The sequence below is a fragment of the Phocoena sinus genome, chromosome 14 (assembly GCF_008692025.1).
Source record: "Phocoena sinus isolate mPhoSin1 chromosome 14, mPhoSin1.pri, whole genome shotgun sequence".
In the NCBI taxonomy this organism is placed as follows: domain Eukaryota; kingdom Metazoa; phylum Chordata; class Mammalia; order Artiodactyla; family Phocoenidae; genus Phocoena; species Phocoena sinus.
The window spans coordinates 80,980,271-80,998,995 of NC_045776.1; the positions used below are offsets into that span (position 1 = coordinate 80,980,271).

Consider the following 18,725-nt stretch of genomic DNA (forward strand, 5'->3'; position numbering starts at 1 on the left):
AGCTGCTCTACCAGTCAACCAGCAAGAAACTGAGTCCCTTGTGCCCTAAGCATGGTACCGTGGGGAGAAAAAGAACTCTTTTTTTCTTTAGGTCTTCGTGATTTTTTTTCAAAATGGTAGTATTTTTTAAATTACAAAAATAACACATGATACATAAGGTCATTCACTGGAACTTTGGGAAGCTAACGTTGGTCACTAATGGGAACTACACACACCCCCTCAGGGGAATCCTGTGTGGTCATCCAAAGAGTGCACTTGCTCTAGAGCACACGGCGTAGAACGATCTCTGGGACACTGTGTTAGTCTCCTGTGGCCGCTGTAACAAATGACCACACATCTGATGGCTTAAAACAACATAAATTTATTATCTAACAGTTCTAGGGGTCACACGCCCCAATTCAGTCTTGGTACGCCAAGATCAAGGTGTTGGCAGGGCTGTATTGCTTCTGGAGGCTTTAGGGGAGAATCTGTTTTCTTGCCTTCACCAGCTTCTAGAGGCTTCCCTTATTTTTTGGATCATGACCCCATCCCTCCATCTTCAAGACAGCATAACATCTTCAGATCTCACTCTGACTCCAATCCCTGCTTCTGTAGTCATGTCTCCTATTCTTCTGATTCTCTTGCTGTACTTGTAAAGACCCTTCTGATTACACTGGGCCCACCTGGATAATCCCCGCATCTTGGAGTCCTTAATTTCATCACACCTGGGAAGTCCCTTTTGCCGTGTACATTGACCTATTCACAGGTTCTGGGGATTAGGAATTCACAGGTTCTGGGGATTAGGACTGATGGGGCTATCTTTCAGCCTCCCACACCCTAAAGGGAAATAAGCAAGGTTCAGAGCAGTGTGAAGGCTCACATTTGTTTAAGGGGAAAAAAAAGAATAAGTATGGCTGTGCTTGGAAAGACATAGAATACCTCCAAAGACTATGTGGGAAACTGGTAGGAGAGGCGTTCTGGGAAGAACAGGAGTAGAAAGAAGACTTATTTGTCGTAGTATCTTTTTGTATTTAAATTTTTTACTACATATGTCACCTATGTTAAAAATAAGTTTTAAGAAGTAACACATAATCATTGTAAAAGTTCAGACCTTCCAGAAGCCAAGAGAAAGAAAATACCCACCCCACCCTCAAATCACTCCCATTTTCTCCAGCAATAACCACTGTAAAGAGTCTGGCTGTATCCTTACAGACTTTTAAAAAAATGCATATATCATTTTTTTCACATAGATGGGATCATACTGTACACACTATGCTATAATGTGATGGGGGGGCACCTGTTATATTACATCTTTCCTCATCCACATATGGAAATGTAACAGCACTGGAGTCTCCCACTCCCAGATGTACTGTAACTGACTCAACCAGACCCTCCCTTGTTGGTGGACGTTTAGATTCTTTGCTGCTTTCCAGAGCAATCTCAACACTAACATATGTCTGTCTGGTTCTTAATTGGAGTGAAATTCACATAACATAAAATTAAATTTTTTTAAATTAACTTTTAAAGTGAGCAATTCATTATCATATAATACATTCCCGATGTGGTGCAACTACCACCTCTATCTAGTTCCAGAACACTTTCGTCACCTCAAAAGGCAACTCTGTCCCCATTAGGCAGTCACTCCTCATTCCCCTCTCCCCGTAGCTCCTGGCCACCACCAGTCTGCTTTCTGTCTGTACAGATTTGCATATTCTGGATATTACACATCAGTGGAACCAAGTACTATGTGACATTTTGTGTCTGGCTTCTTTCACTTAGCATAATGTTTTAGAGGTTCATTCATGTTGTAGCATGTGTCAGCACTTCATATCTCTTTTATTTTTTATTGAGGTATAATTGACCTACAATAGTTTCAGGTGTACAACATAGTGATCCGATATTTGTAGATATTGCAAAAGTACTTCATTTCTTTTTATGGCTGGATAACATTCCATTGTATGGATATAACATCTTTTATTTATCCATTCATATGTTAATGGACATGGATTGTTTCCATCTTTGGCTATGAATATTCGTGTACATGTATTTGTTTGAGTGCCTGTTTTCAGTTCTTTTGGGTATATACTCAGGATGTACATCCTTCTCCACATGCTTTGAGCTTTATTATTTACTATTTTCAGACACTGTTAACCTAAGCAAGTTAAAAATAATTTGTAAGAAAGTGTTGGAAAACACATACTATGGCGAATGATAGTAGGGTGATAGATCTAGACAAATGTTTTCTTATTTTCCAGATCTGGAGACGACAGGAAAATGGCCACCTGGGATGAAAAGGTAAATTAATTCTGGAAGACTAGCAGTTAAGGGACCTCCCAGCTTGAGAAGATAATTCTGTTTGGTGTTTCTAACAAGATAGAGGAAAAACACATGTTCAGGGTGCTTCCACCATACCAAAGTGTTAAAAGTCACCGAGGTGAAAGCTATAGAAGGAACCTCAAGATAGCCTGATAATCGGAAACATTCAAAACCCAGCTCTGCATTTTAATAGCCCTATATCATCTGGTCACGCCCTTCACCTCCCCGAGCCTCAGTTTCCTTATCTGGAAAATGGGGAAAAGTTACTTAACCACCCCCGTTCCTGAAGGCTCACAGGGAAGAGTTGAGGAGACAATGGTCTCAGAATGCTAGGCCAATACTCAGCCCATAAGGGCTTCTCCCAACTGCTTATTTTACAGGTAGAGACACTTGGGCACAGAGAAGTAAAGCTACTTGCTCAAGATCACACAGGTAGGAAGTGGCAGAAATGAGATTTCAACCTAGCCTGACTCCAAAGCAAATGCTGTGCCTCCTGTGCTGTGTGGCCAACCTGAGTAGGTCTAATAAATTCTGTCCTTGATATCTGGGGTGCAGGCTTGTTGGATCTGGGGAGACATTAGTTGTGAAGGGTGGGGCAAGGTGAAGAGGAAGTGTTGGCTTCCATTTCAGCTGTTCACTTGGAGCTTCTGGGGGCCTGGCCAGGTAGAGCTATCAGGGCAGTGCCAGAAGCTCAGGGTAGCAGCAGAGTGATGGGGCAGAGTTGGAGAAGCAAGTGTGAGGGCCAGAGGACCATGGGATGATGATGATGATGATGATGGTGGGGATCTTGCATTTCGTCAAACTGATGGCCCCTTTAACTGTAAGAGTATTTCTGATTTAAAGCTGTTTACAATGTGGGAGGAGGAAGTGACCAATGGCACTTACAACATGCCACCAATTCTGATTTCAGAAATGTGGGAAAATGTTCAACTTTGCATTAATGAAATATGGTGGCATTTCCAGCAGAGGGATGACAATCGCCCTCTGTAGAGTTGTGTCAATTCCTGATAAGATATGGGAAGCTTAGTGCCTGCCACCCAATAACAGGAGCTCCGTGAGTTCCAGTTATCATTAATACTCACAGAAAGGCAAATGGAACAGTTTCCTTCATTTATAGCACCCTACTAGGCAAACCAAAAAAACAAGCGGAAATGCACGCTCGATGGTGGTTATGCTGTGGTGTAACCGGCTCACTCCTGCATCTCATGAGTGGATCAACCCACACGACTGCTGGAAAATAACGTGACAGGGTGTATCAAGAGTCATGAAAATAGTCATAATCAAACCTGGTCATCTTACTTGCGGGAAAGGAAACAACCCATAAAAAGGAAAAAGTATAATTTACAGCACAATTTAGAAACACAAATTTGTGTGTTTCTTAGCATGTAAGATGCCATTGATTGTAGATGCAACATTATATTATGTGCTACGAAGAAGAAGAAGTGCCGCCATTTACTGTGATCTAATGTAACACAACACTGACACTGGTCAATTGTAAGACAGACTTCAGAAATGTTAATATGTGAGAAAATGTGGCCTTAGAATTGGTGATAGAGGTGCTAAAAATGAACAGAAAATGCAATAATGAGCACTGACTTCTTGGTAAATTTCTTGGCCATTAAAAAGGCATAAGTCTGATACATATAGGTAGTGGGGAGAAAATAAGATACAAAGTTGTCTGCAGTCTTCGATTATAATTGTAAAAGACATAGATTAGAGTGAGATGGGTGGATAAGTAGATGATAAATTTGGTGTGTTGGGGTTATTATTTCTTTTTGCTCATGTTTTGACAATAGTAATACTGAAAGAAATAGATCTGGAGTAAAGATCTGCTCATTGGGGTGAATGACAGCAGGTAAAGCTGGGGATTCCGGGTACGTCAGGGGGTCTGGCTGCAGGGACAAGTCGCAAGGGTGGGGGTGAGGACACAAAAACATCAGGGCAAGCAGAGTGTTGGAATGCAGAGCCAAGGACACACCTCGGGGGACTCCTGGGGGCGGGAGCCTGTCTGTCATCGAACAGAGGCCAAAAGAAGGGGTGGCCCCAGCGGCATTGCTGGGGAGCTGGGGAAATTGGACCAGGGCCACGTGTAGAAAATAAGCCTCTTACTGATTCAAAGAACAAGTTCCTTTTAATAATTTACCTTGTGAAGTTAATTATGTTTTTAAAAAACTATTTTAATAGGATTGCTTTTAGGAGATTTTTAATTGTCCAGCTCTAATTTTGGAGAGGAAAACAGCTCTGTCGTAGAAGAAACTGGTGGGGTTTTTAGCCATGGCTCAGACCTGATTTGCTGTAGCCAGCTCTGCCCAGAGGGGCCCCCAGCAGGGCCCTCCCTGCCCCTTCCCACCTCTCTGAGCCTCCGTTTTCCTCTTTTGTAAAATGAGAACAGTGAGGATTAAACAAGATAGTGACTGGAAAGCATTTAGCAGGGTGCCGGGCTATGACAAACGCTTGAAACACAGGAGCTATTGACGCCATCATGAGGATAAAGTGAAACGATTTTCAGCCCATCAGCTGACCTAGTCCTCAGCTCAGATGATTGCATGTCACCAGCCACATCTGGAGAACCTGGTTGCCAGGTGTGCTTAGAAATCCTTGTGGCCCTTTGGCACACTTCTCACAAGGTGTTTGGAGGCACCAGGTTCATTTACGATGCTGGTTCTTGACCTTGGCTGTACATTGGAGATCCCAACACCCAGGCCACCCCCAGACCAACTGAATCACAATCTTGGGGCCTGTGACCCAGGCACTGGGTTTTTTTTTAAAGCATCCAGGTGGTTCCAGTGTGCAGCCAGAGCTGAGAGCCATTGGTTAAACTGCAGCTGCACTGGCCTCCTTCCAAGGACCGAGCCACAGTGGGGCAGGAAGGAGGGGAGCCCTGAATTCTTGTTTATCCCATCTTTTCCATGGCTGAAGCATCACTAAGATGTTGGGGGATGGGGTGGCCCAGATGACTCAGTTGTACTGGTGATAGGTCCTAATTTCTAGCTGGGTAACTATATTTTTCTTTCTATGCTTTCATTTCTTTCTATGCTTTTGTTAACACAAATAGCAGCCTGACTTATGCTTCCCAGTTAACATGGCTGATATACAGACTTTGGGCAAGACTGCCACCTCTCTGACAATCATCCTCTCCCTCCCCCAGGGAAATAGAGTACATCCCACCATACCCGTGTTTTTCAAACTCAACCCATTAGTGATTCCTGAAATCCATTAATGGGCTGCCATCAGCCTTTTAAGAAATAGAATAAAGTGGAAAACATAAGTCTCTCACATGTTAACTTTAGTGTTGGTTATAGAACGTATATATGTCAATGTGTACTAAGTGGCAGGATATAAAATGTGTTTCTTACTGAGTAACACTGGGCTGAACTCCCCGCCCAGCATTGGCCTTCACCAGCTGTGAGCTGGGTCCAGGGCAGCATTCAGAGAGGTCATGCAGGAGGGAGAGGGCTCTGGGCCAGGCAGCCTGGGTCGGAGTCTGAGCTCTGCTTCTCACTGGCTGTGTGAGCTGGGGCAAGTTGCTTGGCCTCTCTGTTCTCAGTTTCCTCACCTGTAAATGAAGAGGATTCAGTCCCCACCTTGTCGAGTTGTTGCTGTATGTTACAAAGGGCTTTTTGCACAGAGCTCAGAAAATGGCAGGTGCTCTGGGGATAGTTACAGTCGCTACAGTTTCCACTACCTTAAATATTATTTCCCACATCGTCTCCACCCAGCCTCCTGATCAACTTGCCAGGTCAACAGACTCTTCCATCAAGTCAGGAGGGATTCTGACCCTACAGGAAATGGAGAGAAAAGTTGGAGAATACGTCTCTGGGGCACCTGGGCCACCAGTCAGGCTTCTCAGTCTACCAGCAGCACCACCCCCCGCCCAAACTAGTCAGCCGTCACGGTGGTTATTTTCGTGAAACCTCAAACTTCCTCCCCACCCTAGAGAAGGAAAAGCTGCTATGCTTATTTAAAGACTTCCCTGATTTTAAAAATAGGCATTCCTCAGAACATAAATCCCTGGGGACAGGGTAGGGGGAGGTGGCGGTAGAGTACGTGAGCCTCTGGGGTACATGAGTCCCCCAAGAGGAGATATTTGCTCGAGGGATTAATTCCACCCTCCAGGTATGTTTAGTGGGAGGGAACCTGTGGTCTTCCAGGCATGAAGAATACGGAAGATATGGCATGAGCAGAAACCCACCTACCCAGTCCCCTAATGGGGAGTGGGGGAGGAAACAGACTCTGTTACACAAACAGGTGGATCCATCTCCATTGGGGAGGCATGTGGGCCATGCATGAATGCAACAGGGGAGGTACATGGTCAGCTTCCTGGAGCTGGGATGCTTGAGGGAGACCTGAAGGAGGAAAAGAAAAATGACAAGGTGGAAGAGGAGTGGGCGTTCTAGGCAGAGGAAATCATGTGTGCAAAGGCCTTGTGGTCGAAGGAACCTATTGAGTACAAAGGACTGAATGGAGACCATCTGGCCAGAGCAGAGAGACTGGTGACAGGTGTGGTTAGATAGGCAGGCAGAGGTCACAGAGTGCAGAATGGCTATAGGTCTCTGGAAGGCACTTGGGTCTTTTTTTTTTTCCCAGCCGCACCACACCGCTTGTGAGATCTTAGTTCCTTGAACGGGGATTGAGCCCAGGCCCTTGGCAGTGAAAGCGTGGAGTCCTAACCACTAGACCACCAGGGAATTCCCTGGGTCTTTATTTTTAAGATCAGTGGGAAGCCAAAGAAGAGTTTCAAATAAGGGAGTGCATTAGGATCCCCAGGATCACCCCAAGTTCAGTGATTCGCTAGGAAGGCTCATAGGACTCAGCATACAGTTCCACTCATGGCTAAGATTTTTACAAAGAAGAATCAGCAAAGGGAAAAGATAAATGAAGTGAAATCCAGGGGAAACCAGACACAAGCTTCCAGATTCCTCTCCCAGGAAGTCACATGGGACTTGCTTAATTCCTCCAGCAGCAAATTGTGACAACACATGCTAGGAGAGCTTGTTAGAGACTCAGCACCCAAGGTTTTCATCTGGGGGCTGGTCACATGGGTGCCTTCCAAACTCCAAAAATTCCAGACTACCCAGAGGAAAGCAGATGTTCTACATAAACCACTTGTCTTTACAAAGAATCCGGTCACAGTGAGCTGTCCTTACCAGGTGGGAACCCTCCCAAAATCCAAGTTCCCAGATGTCAGCCAAGGGCCAAGCAGGCCTTTCTAAGGGCAGCAGCCCCAGGCCTTTTCTGCACAGGGAGTGACGTGATTATGTTTCAAGAAGTGCTCTCAGGCTGCTGACGAGAATCTAAGAGTGATGGGGAGAACAGTGAGGAGCTGGTACATCCTCCAAGTAAAAGGTGGAGGCTGGGGCAGGGAGGTGGGCAGAAAATGGGAGAAGTAGATGATGAATTCAAGGGTCATTTAGATGCTAAAATGCACAGGGCTTAGTGATAGGTGGGCTTTGGGGGAGGGAGATGGAAGGCAGGGGTTGGGGACAACTTCTCTGACCCTGGCTGGGTGTGTCTGAAGATTCCTGGACCCAGAAGACAAGGTGCAGGTGCAAGTTCATGGACTGTCCACTGGGTGGTGGCAATTGCCATGTTGCAAGTCTCAGTTTCCCCTGCTAAGGGAGAGAGGATTGCATCTCAGAACCTTGATTCAGCCTCTTTCAATATCATCGTTCTTGTTGCTTTAAAAAATATCAGCTTTTCTGGCATGTTTTCTGAGCGTCTCAGAAAGAACAAAGCTAGTAGACCTGAGTTCATATGCCAGCTTTACCACTTCTGTTTCTTTGTTTTTAAAAACTGTACACAAACAAGTTCTCAGTGTAAGAAATTAAAACAACAAACAGTATATATTAGGTTGAACCACATGAAATTGTCAGTTTCTACCAATTTTGACCTACAAAAATGGTCATCAAAAAAATAATTTTTTTTAATATTTATTTATTTTGGCTGCACCTGGTCTTAGTTACGGCATGCGGACTTCTCAGTTGCTTCACATGGGCTTCTTAGTTGCAGCATGCATGTGGGATCTAGTTTCTTGAACAGGGATCGAACCCAGGCCCCTGCATTGGGAGTGTGGAGTCGTACCCACTGAGCCACCAGGGAAGTCTCTGAAAATGGTCATTTTTTTTAAAGTCTTATTTCAGGAAAGTTTTCTTGAATTATATCTTGAACCATTCTGTTCCATTGTTTTGGTTTTCTTATTCAGGGATTCCAGTTGTATACATTAGATATGTGTGTGTGTCTGTATGTGTGTGTATATATATATTTTTTTTCATTCTCCTTCCCTCCTCACTGCCCCCAAATACTTCATTCTCTGCAGGTTAGATCTTATTACATAAATGACTATTTCTTATGGTTAAACCTAATAGGAAAAAAAAAGAAAGTTCCTCTTCACCCTCCAACCCAATCCCAATCCCTATCCCTTCATAGAGGTAACCCCTTGGTTTGGGTTGTTGATTTTGTTTTTAACAAAAATGGCATTATACATTTTGATCTGTAATATGCTGGTTTTTACTTGATCATAGATGAAAGACACCTTTCTATGTCAGTACGTACAGCCACACTGGTGTACTGCATTCTTAACAGCTGTGTGGTATTCCATAGTGTGATCTACCACAGTGTATTTAACCATGGACCTTGAGGTTGTAGCAGGTCTGCAGTGAGCATTATGCGTGAGTGTCTTTTTGCTCATGTGTGAGTCCCTTGTCAGGTCAAACAATGACATTTAAAATTTTGATAGAAACTGGTTTAAGGCTGATCCTCCTTTGCTCCCATGCCTGGCACATTGGAGAGACTCAAATATTTTTTCAAAAGATGAAGCTGCCTCATTGCCCTCCTAAGAAGGATGTACCCATTTCCTTGCCCACCAGGTGGTATAGGGGAGTGCCTTCCTCCCCCCATCTCTGTCACCCTGCCACACCAGGTGACTTTGGGCAGTAGGTCTCCCCTCCCCAAACTTCAGTTTCCCCTTCTGTAGAATGGAGAGACCACACCTCCCTGTCCTACCTACTTCTCAGGATTTTTGTCAGCATCAAGTGAGAGCAAGAGGGGATGGAGGTGGCCTATAAGCAGCAAACAAAAAGAAACAAGTGGTTTTGTGACCTCCAAAGGAGCCTACTTTCTCCCAGGAATGCAGGATGGATGTGTGGCCCACGAAGATGAGAGAGAGAATGAGAGAGCACATGGTCTGTAGTACCCTTGGGCTGACTCGGACACACACCCTCTGTATTAGCTTCCTGGGGTTGCCATAACAAATGACCACAAACCAGATGGCTTAAAACAACAGAAATTTATTCTCTCAGTTCTGAAGTCCAGAGTTCTAAAATCAGCGTATTGGCTGGGTTAGAGGGAGGCTCAGAGGGAGGATCTGTTCCATCCCTTTCTCCTAGCTTCTGGTGGTTGCTGGCAATCCTTGGCATTCCTTGGCTTGTAGATGCATCACTCCAGTCTCTGCCTCCATCTTCTCGTGGCCTTCTCCTCTGTGTGTCCTCTCCTTTTCTTGTAGGGACACCAGTCACTGGATTTAGGGTCCACCCTAAATCCAGAATGGTTTTGTTGCAAGATCTTTTTTTTTTGGCCTCACTGTGTGGCTTGCGGGATATTAGTTCCCTGACCAGGGATTGAACCCAGGCCCTTGGCAGCGAAAGCACAGAGTCCTAATCTCTGGACCACCAGGGAATTCCCAGCAAGATCTTTAACTAATTACATCTGCAAAGGCCTGTATTCCAAGCAAGGTCATATTCTGAGGTTTCAGATGGACATGAATTTGGGGGCAGCCACAATTCATCCCACTACACCCTCCTAACAGGCAGATCTCCAGTCACGGGCTGCCTGGCTTTTTCTCCGCCATGTCTTCTAACACAGGGGCTCCAGGTCATACAGCTCAAGGGCATATCCTGGCTCTGCCATTTTCTGAGTGTATGACTTTGGACAAGGCACTTTTTTCACCCAGACCCAAAATGATGGCTTCGACCTCAGAGGGGTGTTAGGAATTAAAATGAAATGGTGCATTTAAGGAATTTACCGGTGTGCTGATACAACAAATAATAAACAATCAACAATAATAGATGTTGCTGCTGTTGTGTCTTGTTTGGGGTACGAGTATTGATTAATAAGCAAATCAGGGGCTTCTCTGGTGGTGCAGTGGTTGGGAGTCCGCCTGCCCATGCGGGGGACGCGGGTTCGTGCCCCGGTCCGGGAGGATCCCACATGCCGCAGAGCGGCTGGGCCTGTGAGCCATGGCCGCTGGGCCTGCGCGTCCGGAGCCTGTGCTCTGCGGCGGGAGAGGCCACAACAGTGAGAGGCCCGCATACTGCAAAAAAAAAAAAAAAAAGCAAATCTGGTCTCTAAAAGTAGGCTGTGGGAGGGAACGGGTAAATGGGGACTTAGGGGATATTAGGCCCTGGCAATCAAGAGTCGGCTGACTTTCTTTAAAAGTACCTTTTTCAGTGATTGTTGGATGACCATGAAATAGGGACTTCCCCCTCCTACAGATGGCAGCTTCAGAGTCTGTAATAGACATTCACAAGAACATTTTCTTCTCCATCAATCGTGGGTCTGTTTTTCTTGTTTTCCCCCTCTTTCCCAGGGAGTAATTTTTCAGATATAATACCTGTCATGTGTAAACCAGAAGTAGGCGATTACCTTTGATGGGTAGCTCCTGCGGTTTTGCTGTTAATGCATTTATTAAATACTTATTGAGCCCCTCCCTGTGACTGGAGGAGGAAGAGCATCTGCCCTCCCAGAGTTCACAGACCAGTGCCGGAGACAGACAACCCTGAGATGTCAAAGTGTTTGTTAGTGAGGGGCTTGATGGGGAAGTAGAAGAAGGACCCTCACCCAGCAGGCGGCGGTTAAGGAAGACCTCCCAGGGGAGGTAAAATCGACGTCTGTAAGACTTGAAAGAGAACTAGGGTGAGACAGGCGAGGGTATTCCAGGCAGGGGGCAGGCCGTGTGAAGTCCTGGAAGCAAGAGAGAGCATGGTTTATTCTAGAACCACAATGCAGTTGGTGTAACTGGAGTGTGGCGGAGGCTGGGGAGGAGACCAAGAGAGCTTTGACCTTGTCCTGAAGGCAGCGGTTGGCAGTGGGTGAGGGTGGAGGGACTGAAGGTAATGGGAAGAGGGGAAGGATAGGCGAGGGCAGGGACACAGCCAGACCAGCCTTGGAGAAAGGTGACCCTGGCCACCACTGGGTGGAGAAAGGGTCAGAGGCAGGAGGCTGAGTGAGGAGGCTGGTGCTGGTGTCCCGGCAAGAGGTGAGAGCGGTAGGAGAGAGTTAGACGGAGAAGAGAAGGTACAGCATGAGTGGTGTTTAGGAGGTTAGACTGACGGAGAGAGAGGAGTCAGGAATGATCTTTAGTTCTTGGCTTGAGCAGCAGGGTGGATGTGACACCATGACCTAGGGGAAACATGTAAGGAAGAGTGGACTTGGGGGGAAAGATAAGAAATTAGTTCAGTTTGGGTCATAGCAACTAATGACCTGGCAGGATATCAGACAGCAGGCTGGAGGCTGATTTGCACCTGAGCAGCATTGAAAGCACAGGTGTGTAGAGACCACCGAAGGGAGAGAGTCGCCCTGTGCCAGGACAAGCTCAGGGTTGGGGACTTGAGGACTTCCGGTGGCATGGGGGCAGGGACATGGTACAGGAAGGGAGGCCAGAGATGGGAGAAAAATCAAGAGGCGCGGTTGTCAAATAGAACCAAGTCCACAGTGTGAGAGAATACAGTCCAGTCCAGCTGGAACCATAGTTGTGGGCTTTGATATGGAAAGGTGACCCCAGAGAGAGCAATGCCAGGATATATTGGGACAGCAACGGTTAAGGCAGGGGAGATGGAGATGGGGGTGTCCAGTGCCAGGGCCTCCACTGATCTAGATTCTCCGGGTTGCACGTGAAAGAAACAACTCAATCTATATAGCTTCAGCCAGAAAAGGAATCTTTCAGTTCATGTAACTAAATAGTCTGGGGTTTGCAGAGCAGGCAGCAGGGCTAGTAACCAGAGAAATGAGATATCCACAGGTGATGATGAAGTTGGAGGAGTGGAGGTGAGAGCTTTTGTTGTTGAGGAATAATAATACCAGCTGGTGCTTACAGAGGGGCTGCTCCAGGCTAGACACTGAGGCCAGTGGTCCCCGTAGCTCAGTGAGTCAGTCCTTCCGTCCCACCCAGGCAAGGTTGGGGGGGATCCCGAGAGCTGAGAGTCCAGAGTGGGTGGTGAAGTTACTGAGGCCCACAACGTTTTCATGATCTTTGCCCTTTTCTGGAACTTTTCTGCTTCCGGAATGACAGATTTTTGACTTAAAACTAGAGTTGTTTTGTGCTCTGCTGGGTGCCATAAATATTTTCATCCCAAATTACTGAAAGTTGCTTCTTTACTGGGTGCAAAGTTTCAAAAAAGATTTCCTTTCCTGTATGAAATATAAAATGTGGTTTTTGCAAAGCACCCTGAGGTTCCCACCATGCTGAGAACTAGTACGGGAGGTTTCCATCTGCTAAGTGAGGTGTTTTGAGGGGGGCGGATTATGGCCAGTAGCCACCCAGAGAGATTTGGGACATCTGTGGGCCTGGCCCTTAGCCAGCCCTGGGAACCCAGCAATTGGAGGGCTGGCATGGGAGACAGGGCACCAGTGCCCTCAGCCAACAGGCACTTGATGGGCTTCTGTTCTAGGTCAGGTGTCACATGATACTCTGGGGACATGGACTCTTGTATCTACGTGTTTATATTTTTCCATCAAATTTGGAAATTTTCTTCAGCCATTATTTCTCCAAATATTTTTCCTTTCATCTCCTTTTGGTACTCCAGGTACATGTATATTAGTCCACTTAATATTGTCCCTGAGGCTCTATTCTTCCCCCCACTCCCAGTCTTTTTTCTCTCCATGCTTCCACTGGATATTTTCAATTTTTTATCTTTTAGTTCACTGAACTTTTCTTCTGCAGCATCTAATCAGCTATTAAGCCCATCCAGTGATTTTTCATTTCATATATGTATTTTTCTGTTCTAGAGTATCCATTTGGATCTTTTTTGTAGTTTACATTTCTCTTTTGAGATTCTCCATTTGTTCCCTCATTAAGTTCATGTTTTCCTTGAAATCCTTGAACATATTTAGAATAGCTATTTTCAAATCTCCATTGGCCAATTCCATATCTCTGTCCCTCTTGAGCTATTAAGCTAATTTTTCTATTGGTTATGGCCACATTTTTTCTGCTTATTTATCTGCCTAGTAATTTTTTATTATATGTTGGACATTATGAATGTTATGTTGTTGAGGGTGTTTTGCTGTCTTCCTCAAAAGAGCACTTTTGAGTTTTGTTCCAACGGGCAGTTAATGTACTTAGGGATAAGTTTGATCTTTCGAAAAAACCTTATTTTTAAGCTTAGTTGGGAGAGGTCTAAGGTAGCCCTGACTGGAGGGCTAGATTAGGTCTACTTATAAGGCATGGCTTTTTTGGAATTTCTACTGCATGCTCAGAGTGTTCAACAAGATCTCTCTACTCTAGCTGTTTGGAACTCAGATCTCCTAACTCAGCCCTGTGTAATTGGTAGTAATTCAGCTCACAGTTCCCCAAGAGTTTTTTTTTTTTTCGCTGAAAGTTATATTTTGCCCTGCCTCATGGAGTCTTGCTCTGCACATGTGAATTTTAGGACTCAGCTAAAGTCCAATTTTTTTAGTTTCTTCTCTGCGCTGCTTCATTTTCTCTGGTACCTTGACACACAAATTCCTGAGGAAGGAAAGTTCAATAGCCCTGAACTATAATCTTTGTCTCCAGAGTCCAGAAAGTACTTCCAGGCAGGTGATTGTGGGGGCTCATCTCATTTGTTTCTCTTCTCTCAGGGATCACAGTAAATTTCATATATTTTATCCAGTTTTATAGTTTATCTAGTCTTATGGCAGTTGCTTTAACTGGTATAGTTAATTTTATGGCAGTTGCTCTAACTGGTATAGTTGTTTATACCAGTTACTGTATCATGGTCAGAATCAGAAATCCCATTCTTTTGTATGTTTATGCTCACATTTTTCACATTCCGAAAACAATGTATAGTAATATTTTGCGGCCATTGACGTAGGAAGAATACTAGGAGAGTGTGGAATCCCAGATGCCAATGAAGGAAGTTTTTGAAGAAAGGGAGTGATCTGCTGTGTTCAGTACTGCTGAGGGGGTACACGTGGATGTCATCAGTGATACACAGAGACATAGTTCATTCATTTTAACTGTGTATAAAATTCCATCACATGAATAGAGAAAATTCACTTCTCTATCTCCTACCATTTAGGTGAACATTTGCAGTGAACATTCTTGAACATGTTACTGATTTGAGTACATGTGGGTGAGTTTCTCTTTGAAGCCTATCTAGGGGTGGGATTACTAGATCATTAACTAGTACAGCTTCATCTTGACAAAACAATGCCAGATTACTTCCAAATATAGTGGTGCCAGTGTCTGTTCCTGTCTTCAGGGTTCAGGAGACCCCCTTTGCTTCACACATTCACCAACATTTGCTATTGTAGACTTAAATTCTTGACAGTGTGAGGAACAAAAAGCTGTGTGATTGTTACGTCAATTCACATTTTCCTGAATATTAGTGAAGTTGAGTGTCTTGGCCATCTGGGTTTCCTCTCATGTGACCTGCCTGTTAATATCCACTACCTAATTTTACATGGAGTTGTATTTTTTGGGTAAGATTTCTTTATATATTCTGAACACTAAAATCTTTGTCTATTAAATACATTGGAAATATTTACTCCCAGTCTGTGGTGTATCTGACTTTGTACAGATGTGTGTGTGAGAAAGAGCAAGAGATAAAAGTTTTTAGCTTTGATGAGTTAGGTCTATCCATTTCTTTTGTGGTTTGTGTCTTAGTTAAGCAATCCTTCCCAGACCTGAGGTCATAAAGATACTTGTCTATATTTTGTTCTAAGACTTTTAAAGTTTTTAAAAATACATTTATATAGGTTAACACAACTGAAACTTACTGTGTGTGTGGTGTGAGGTAGGGATTTCTTTTTTTTCCCTGTTGGGAAAGCCAGATATCCTAACCTCTCCAGTGTTTTCTCACTGACCTGTACTGCCATTGCCATCACATCCAGGTTCCCACAGGGACCTGGGTCTGTTTGGGGCTCTTTTTTCCTGTTATGCTGATCATATTGCCTATTCTTGTAAGTATACCTGAAAGTTTTCATTATTGAACTTTATAAAAAATGTGATGTCTGGTAGGGTAAGTTGGGCAAAGGAATGGGAGGATATTTGCTTTTTTGCTTTGAAGTCCGTCCGTCTTTAAACAGCTGTCCATAATGTATTTAAAACAGCACTGGCTGAACTTAGGAAAAATCCGCTTGCTGCTCAGACCTTTCCAGGACTGATCTGTGGCATGGAAGGCGGGGAGGGTGGCTTCACTTTTGTGTGAAACTTTGGGTACTTTTACTTTTGCCTCTGCCCTCTCCCCGCCCTGCCAACTCTCACCTCTGGGGTTTTAGGTTGTGATGTCTCTGAACCATGGGCTGCTCTTCCAGTATTTACATGAGGGCCCGTGGTGGGTGTTTTGCGACTGGGTGGCAGTACCTCTCCTGTTGGTTACTGCCAACCAGACCACAGTGGCAGGCCTGACGGAATCTGGGGTTTCCTGTTGCCTCACCGGCCCTGAGACCCTGGATTCCAAAAATAAATGCACGAGAAACCACTGTGACCTCATGGTCTGTGCTTGCACGGTGCTCTGAGCACGGGGACTGTCTTCACCCCGTGGCCCGGCCCAGCAGGGGCCCTGCTCCTCCAGAGTGACAGATGGGCCACCTGAGCGCTTCCTCTCTGTCCCCTCCCTTCAGGCAGTCACCCGCAGGGCCAGGGTGGCTCCCGCCGAGAGGATGAGCAAATTCTTGAAGCACTTCACCGTCGTTGGGGATGACTGCCACGCGTGGAACATCAACTACAAGAAGTGGGAGAATGAAGAGGAGGAGGAGGAGGAGCCACCGCCCACACTGGCCTCAGGCGCAGAGGGCAGAGATGCCGATCCTACTGCGGCCCCTGCCCCCGTGCCCAGGCCCCGCCTCGACTTCAGGACCACTTTGAGGAAGCTCTTCAGCGCCCACAGGTTTCAGGTAGGTGGGCAGAGGCCTGAGATGCCTGGGGTGGGGCAGAGCCGTCAGCAAAGAGTCACGAGGGCAGGGTAGGGGCCCTTCTCTGCCACCAGCTTCTTCACTCCACAGACATCTACGGAGCACTGACCATGTGCTGGGCAGGTCCCATGTGGTCTGGGGCAAAGTAAGTCTTAATCCAAAAGTCAAAGTTCATCACCTGATGAAAACGGATAAACAAAATGTGATCTATCTGTCCTCAGCCATATAAAGGACTGAAGCACTGACACATGCTACAATTCAGATGAACCTTGTCAACGTGATCCTAAGTGGAAGAAGCCAGACACAAAAGGCCACGTGTCTTATAATTCCATTTATATGAAATGTCAGAACACGTAAATCCACAGAGACAGCAGACTGGAGGGAACGGGAGGGGGGAGTGACTGCTTAATGGATACAGTTTCCATTTGCAGGAGTGAAAACATTCCGGAACTAGACAGCGGTGATGGTTGCACAGCCTTGTGAATGTGCTTCATGCCTCTGAACTTTATGCCAGCTTTAAAATAGTTAAAATGGTAAATTTTATGTTATGCAAAATTTACCACACACACACAAAGGAGACGGGGGCGGGGGGGCATCTCTTCTTTTGTGAAGTGATGCCAAAAATATCTGCCTTGCTTAACCCACCGCCAGCCTCCAGGTGTGGTTATGGGGAGACCCTGAGAGGGAGACGCAGACTTCAAAGAATGGCAAAGGGAATGGGACTTCTACAGGGTTCAATGTCTGTCCCAACATCTGCCGATTTTGAAGGACAAACGCGAGTGGAGTCTGGCCAGCCCTGTCTGAACCCCACCCCATGTCCCCGATGTGGGCAGGCAGGTGTCTGGAAGCATGTTCTGAGTCCCAGGAGAAAGCAGGAGGCTCCTTGTCAGCCCTGTCCCTGAACGGAGCCATTTTGGGGTCCCTGCTGCAGGGATAACTACGATAATCCAGCCCCTCCCTAGAGCTAATGTACCCCCTGGAAGGAGAGAGAAGCAGCCCTTGCCTCTCCCATCACTGACTTTGTTCCATGGTAAAATAGAAAAAAGGAATTATTTTAGTCTTTTTTTTCCACTCTCGTGTGACTTAGAGAAACAAAGCAGGCAACACAGCACTCCTGACAGCTTAGTGCTTTCCTCTGTGGCTCTGACAGAAGAGAAGACGTGGTGTTAAGTTGTTGGTGTTGAACTCCCAAACCCTCAATTTCAGGAGAGAAGGAAGGAGCCAGCTTCCTTCCAGCTGCAAGGGGAGCCCTTGGGAGGTCCCACCTCTCCTGACCGGGCCCCCCAGGGGCACGTGGCTCTGGGGGAAAGCAGAGTAGAGATGTTTATTCATTTACTCAGCAGTGCAGTCGCTTCTTAGCTTCTACTATGTGCCAGGGGTACAGCAGTGAGTGTGGTGGGCATGTCCCTGCCCTCAGTCTTGGAGGATTAATGGTCCGTGAAGAGGTGGGCATTCCAGTAATCAGACATGCTGGAATCAAGTGGAGAGAAGTCCTCTGTAGGGAAACTGAAGGGGGCTCTGAGAGATATTGGGGGTGGGGGAGACCCGACCTAGGATGTTAGCTGGAGGACGTGTGGCAGAGGAGGTGACATTTCACCTGACACCTCAAGGTTGGGCAGGAGTGAGCTCTGTGGATGGGAGGGGAGGAGCTTCCCAGGCAGAGGGGGCTGTGTTTGCAAAGGTCCGGGGGTCGGAAAGGGTCTTCAGTATTCGAGAATTTAAGAAAGGTCCACGCGGCTTATATGTATCCAGTAGAGGGAGAGGAGGCACTGGAAGGCCATCCGTGGGCAGTGGACAGCCATCGTTCTGAGTATGGGGGTGGGGAGGTGTTGACATGAGCAGTTTGTAGAGGGGCCCAGAGTAGAAGCAGGGAGGCCACCTTGGAGTAGGGGTGAGGGTTTAAGGGTTTGATCTCTGCAGATAGAATCAGCATACAGGAAGATTCTGGAATCCCTTTCTTGGGTGCAGTCTCCACCTATTCCCATGGTTTGAGGTGACCAAGGTGACACGATATATAGTTAACTGTTGTCACTTCTCCCACAGAATGGCACAACCAACCAAGGGAGAGAATTTGGGGTGAGTCAGGCCTCTGTGGAAACCGTGGACGGACAGGGTAGCTGGGCTAGGGGACGATGGCCAGGAGCCTCACTTTTAGTTCCTGCTCACCAGGGCCGGGCCCTCTGCTGAGCGCTCCTCACACATTATCTCACACGATGCTCCCCTTGTCACTCAGGGTAGAAAATGTGGCCAACCCGTTATCCCCTGAAGGAAGCTGAAGCTTAGAGTTAACGTTGAGGCTCAGCGGAGTTGAGAGCTGTGCC

At 46.1% G+C, this 18,725-nt stretch overlaps 1 protein-coding gene across 5 annotated transcripts in view; it reads left to right on the forward strand.

Moving 5' to 3' along the window:
- HVCN1 (hydrogen voltage gated channel 1) overlaps nucleotides 1–18,725 on the forward strand; it is a 30,139-nt gene that overhangs the window by 2,742 nt on the left and 8,672 nt on the right. For all 5 annotated transcript variants that reach the window (XM_032602539.1, XM_032602534.1, XM_032602537.1 and 2 more), the window contains 2 exons: nucleotides 2,235–2,274; nucleotides 16,114–16,386. In XM_032602539.1, the coding sequence (XP_032458430.1) occupies nucleotides 2,254–2,274; nucleotides 16,114–16,386 (294 nt within the window). In that variant the 5' untranslated portion in view covers nucleotides 2,235–2,253. The remainder of the gene's footprint in view (nucleotides 1–2,234; nucleotides 2,275–16,113; nucleotides 16,387–18,725) is intronic.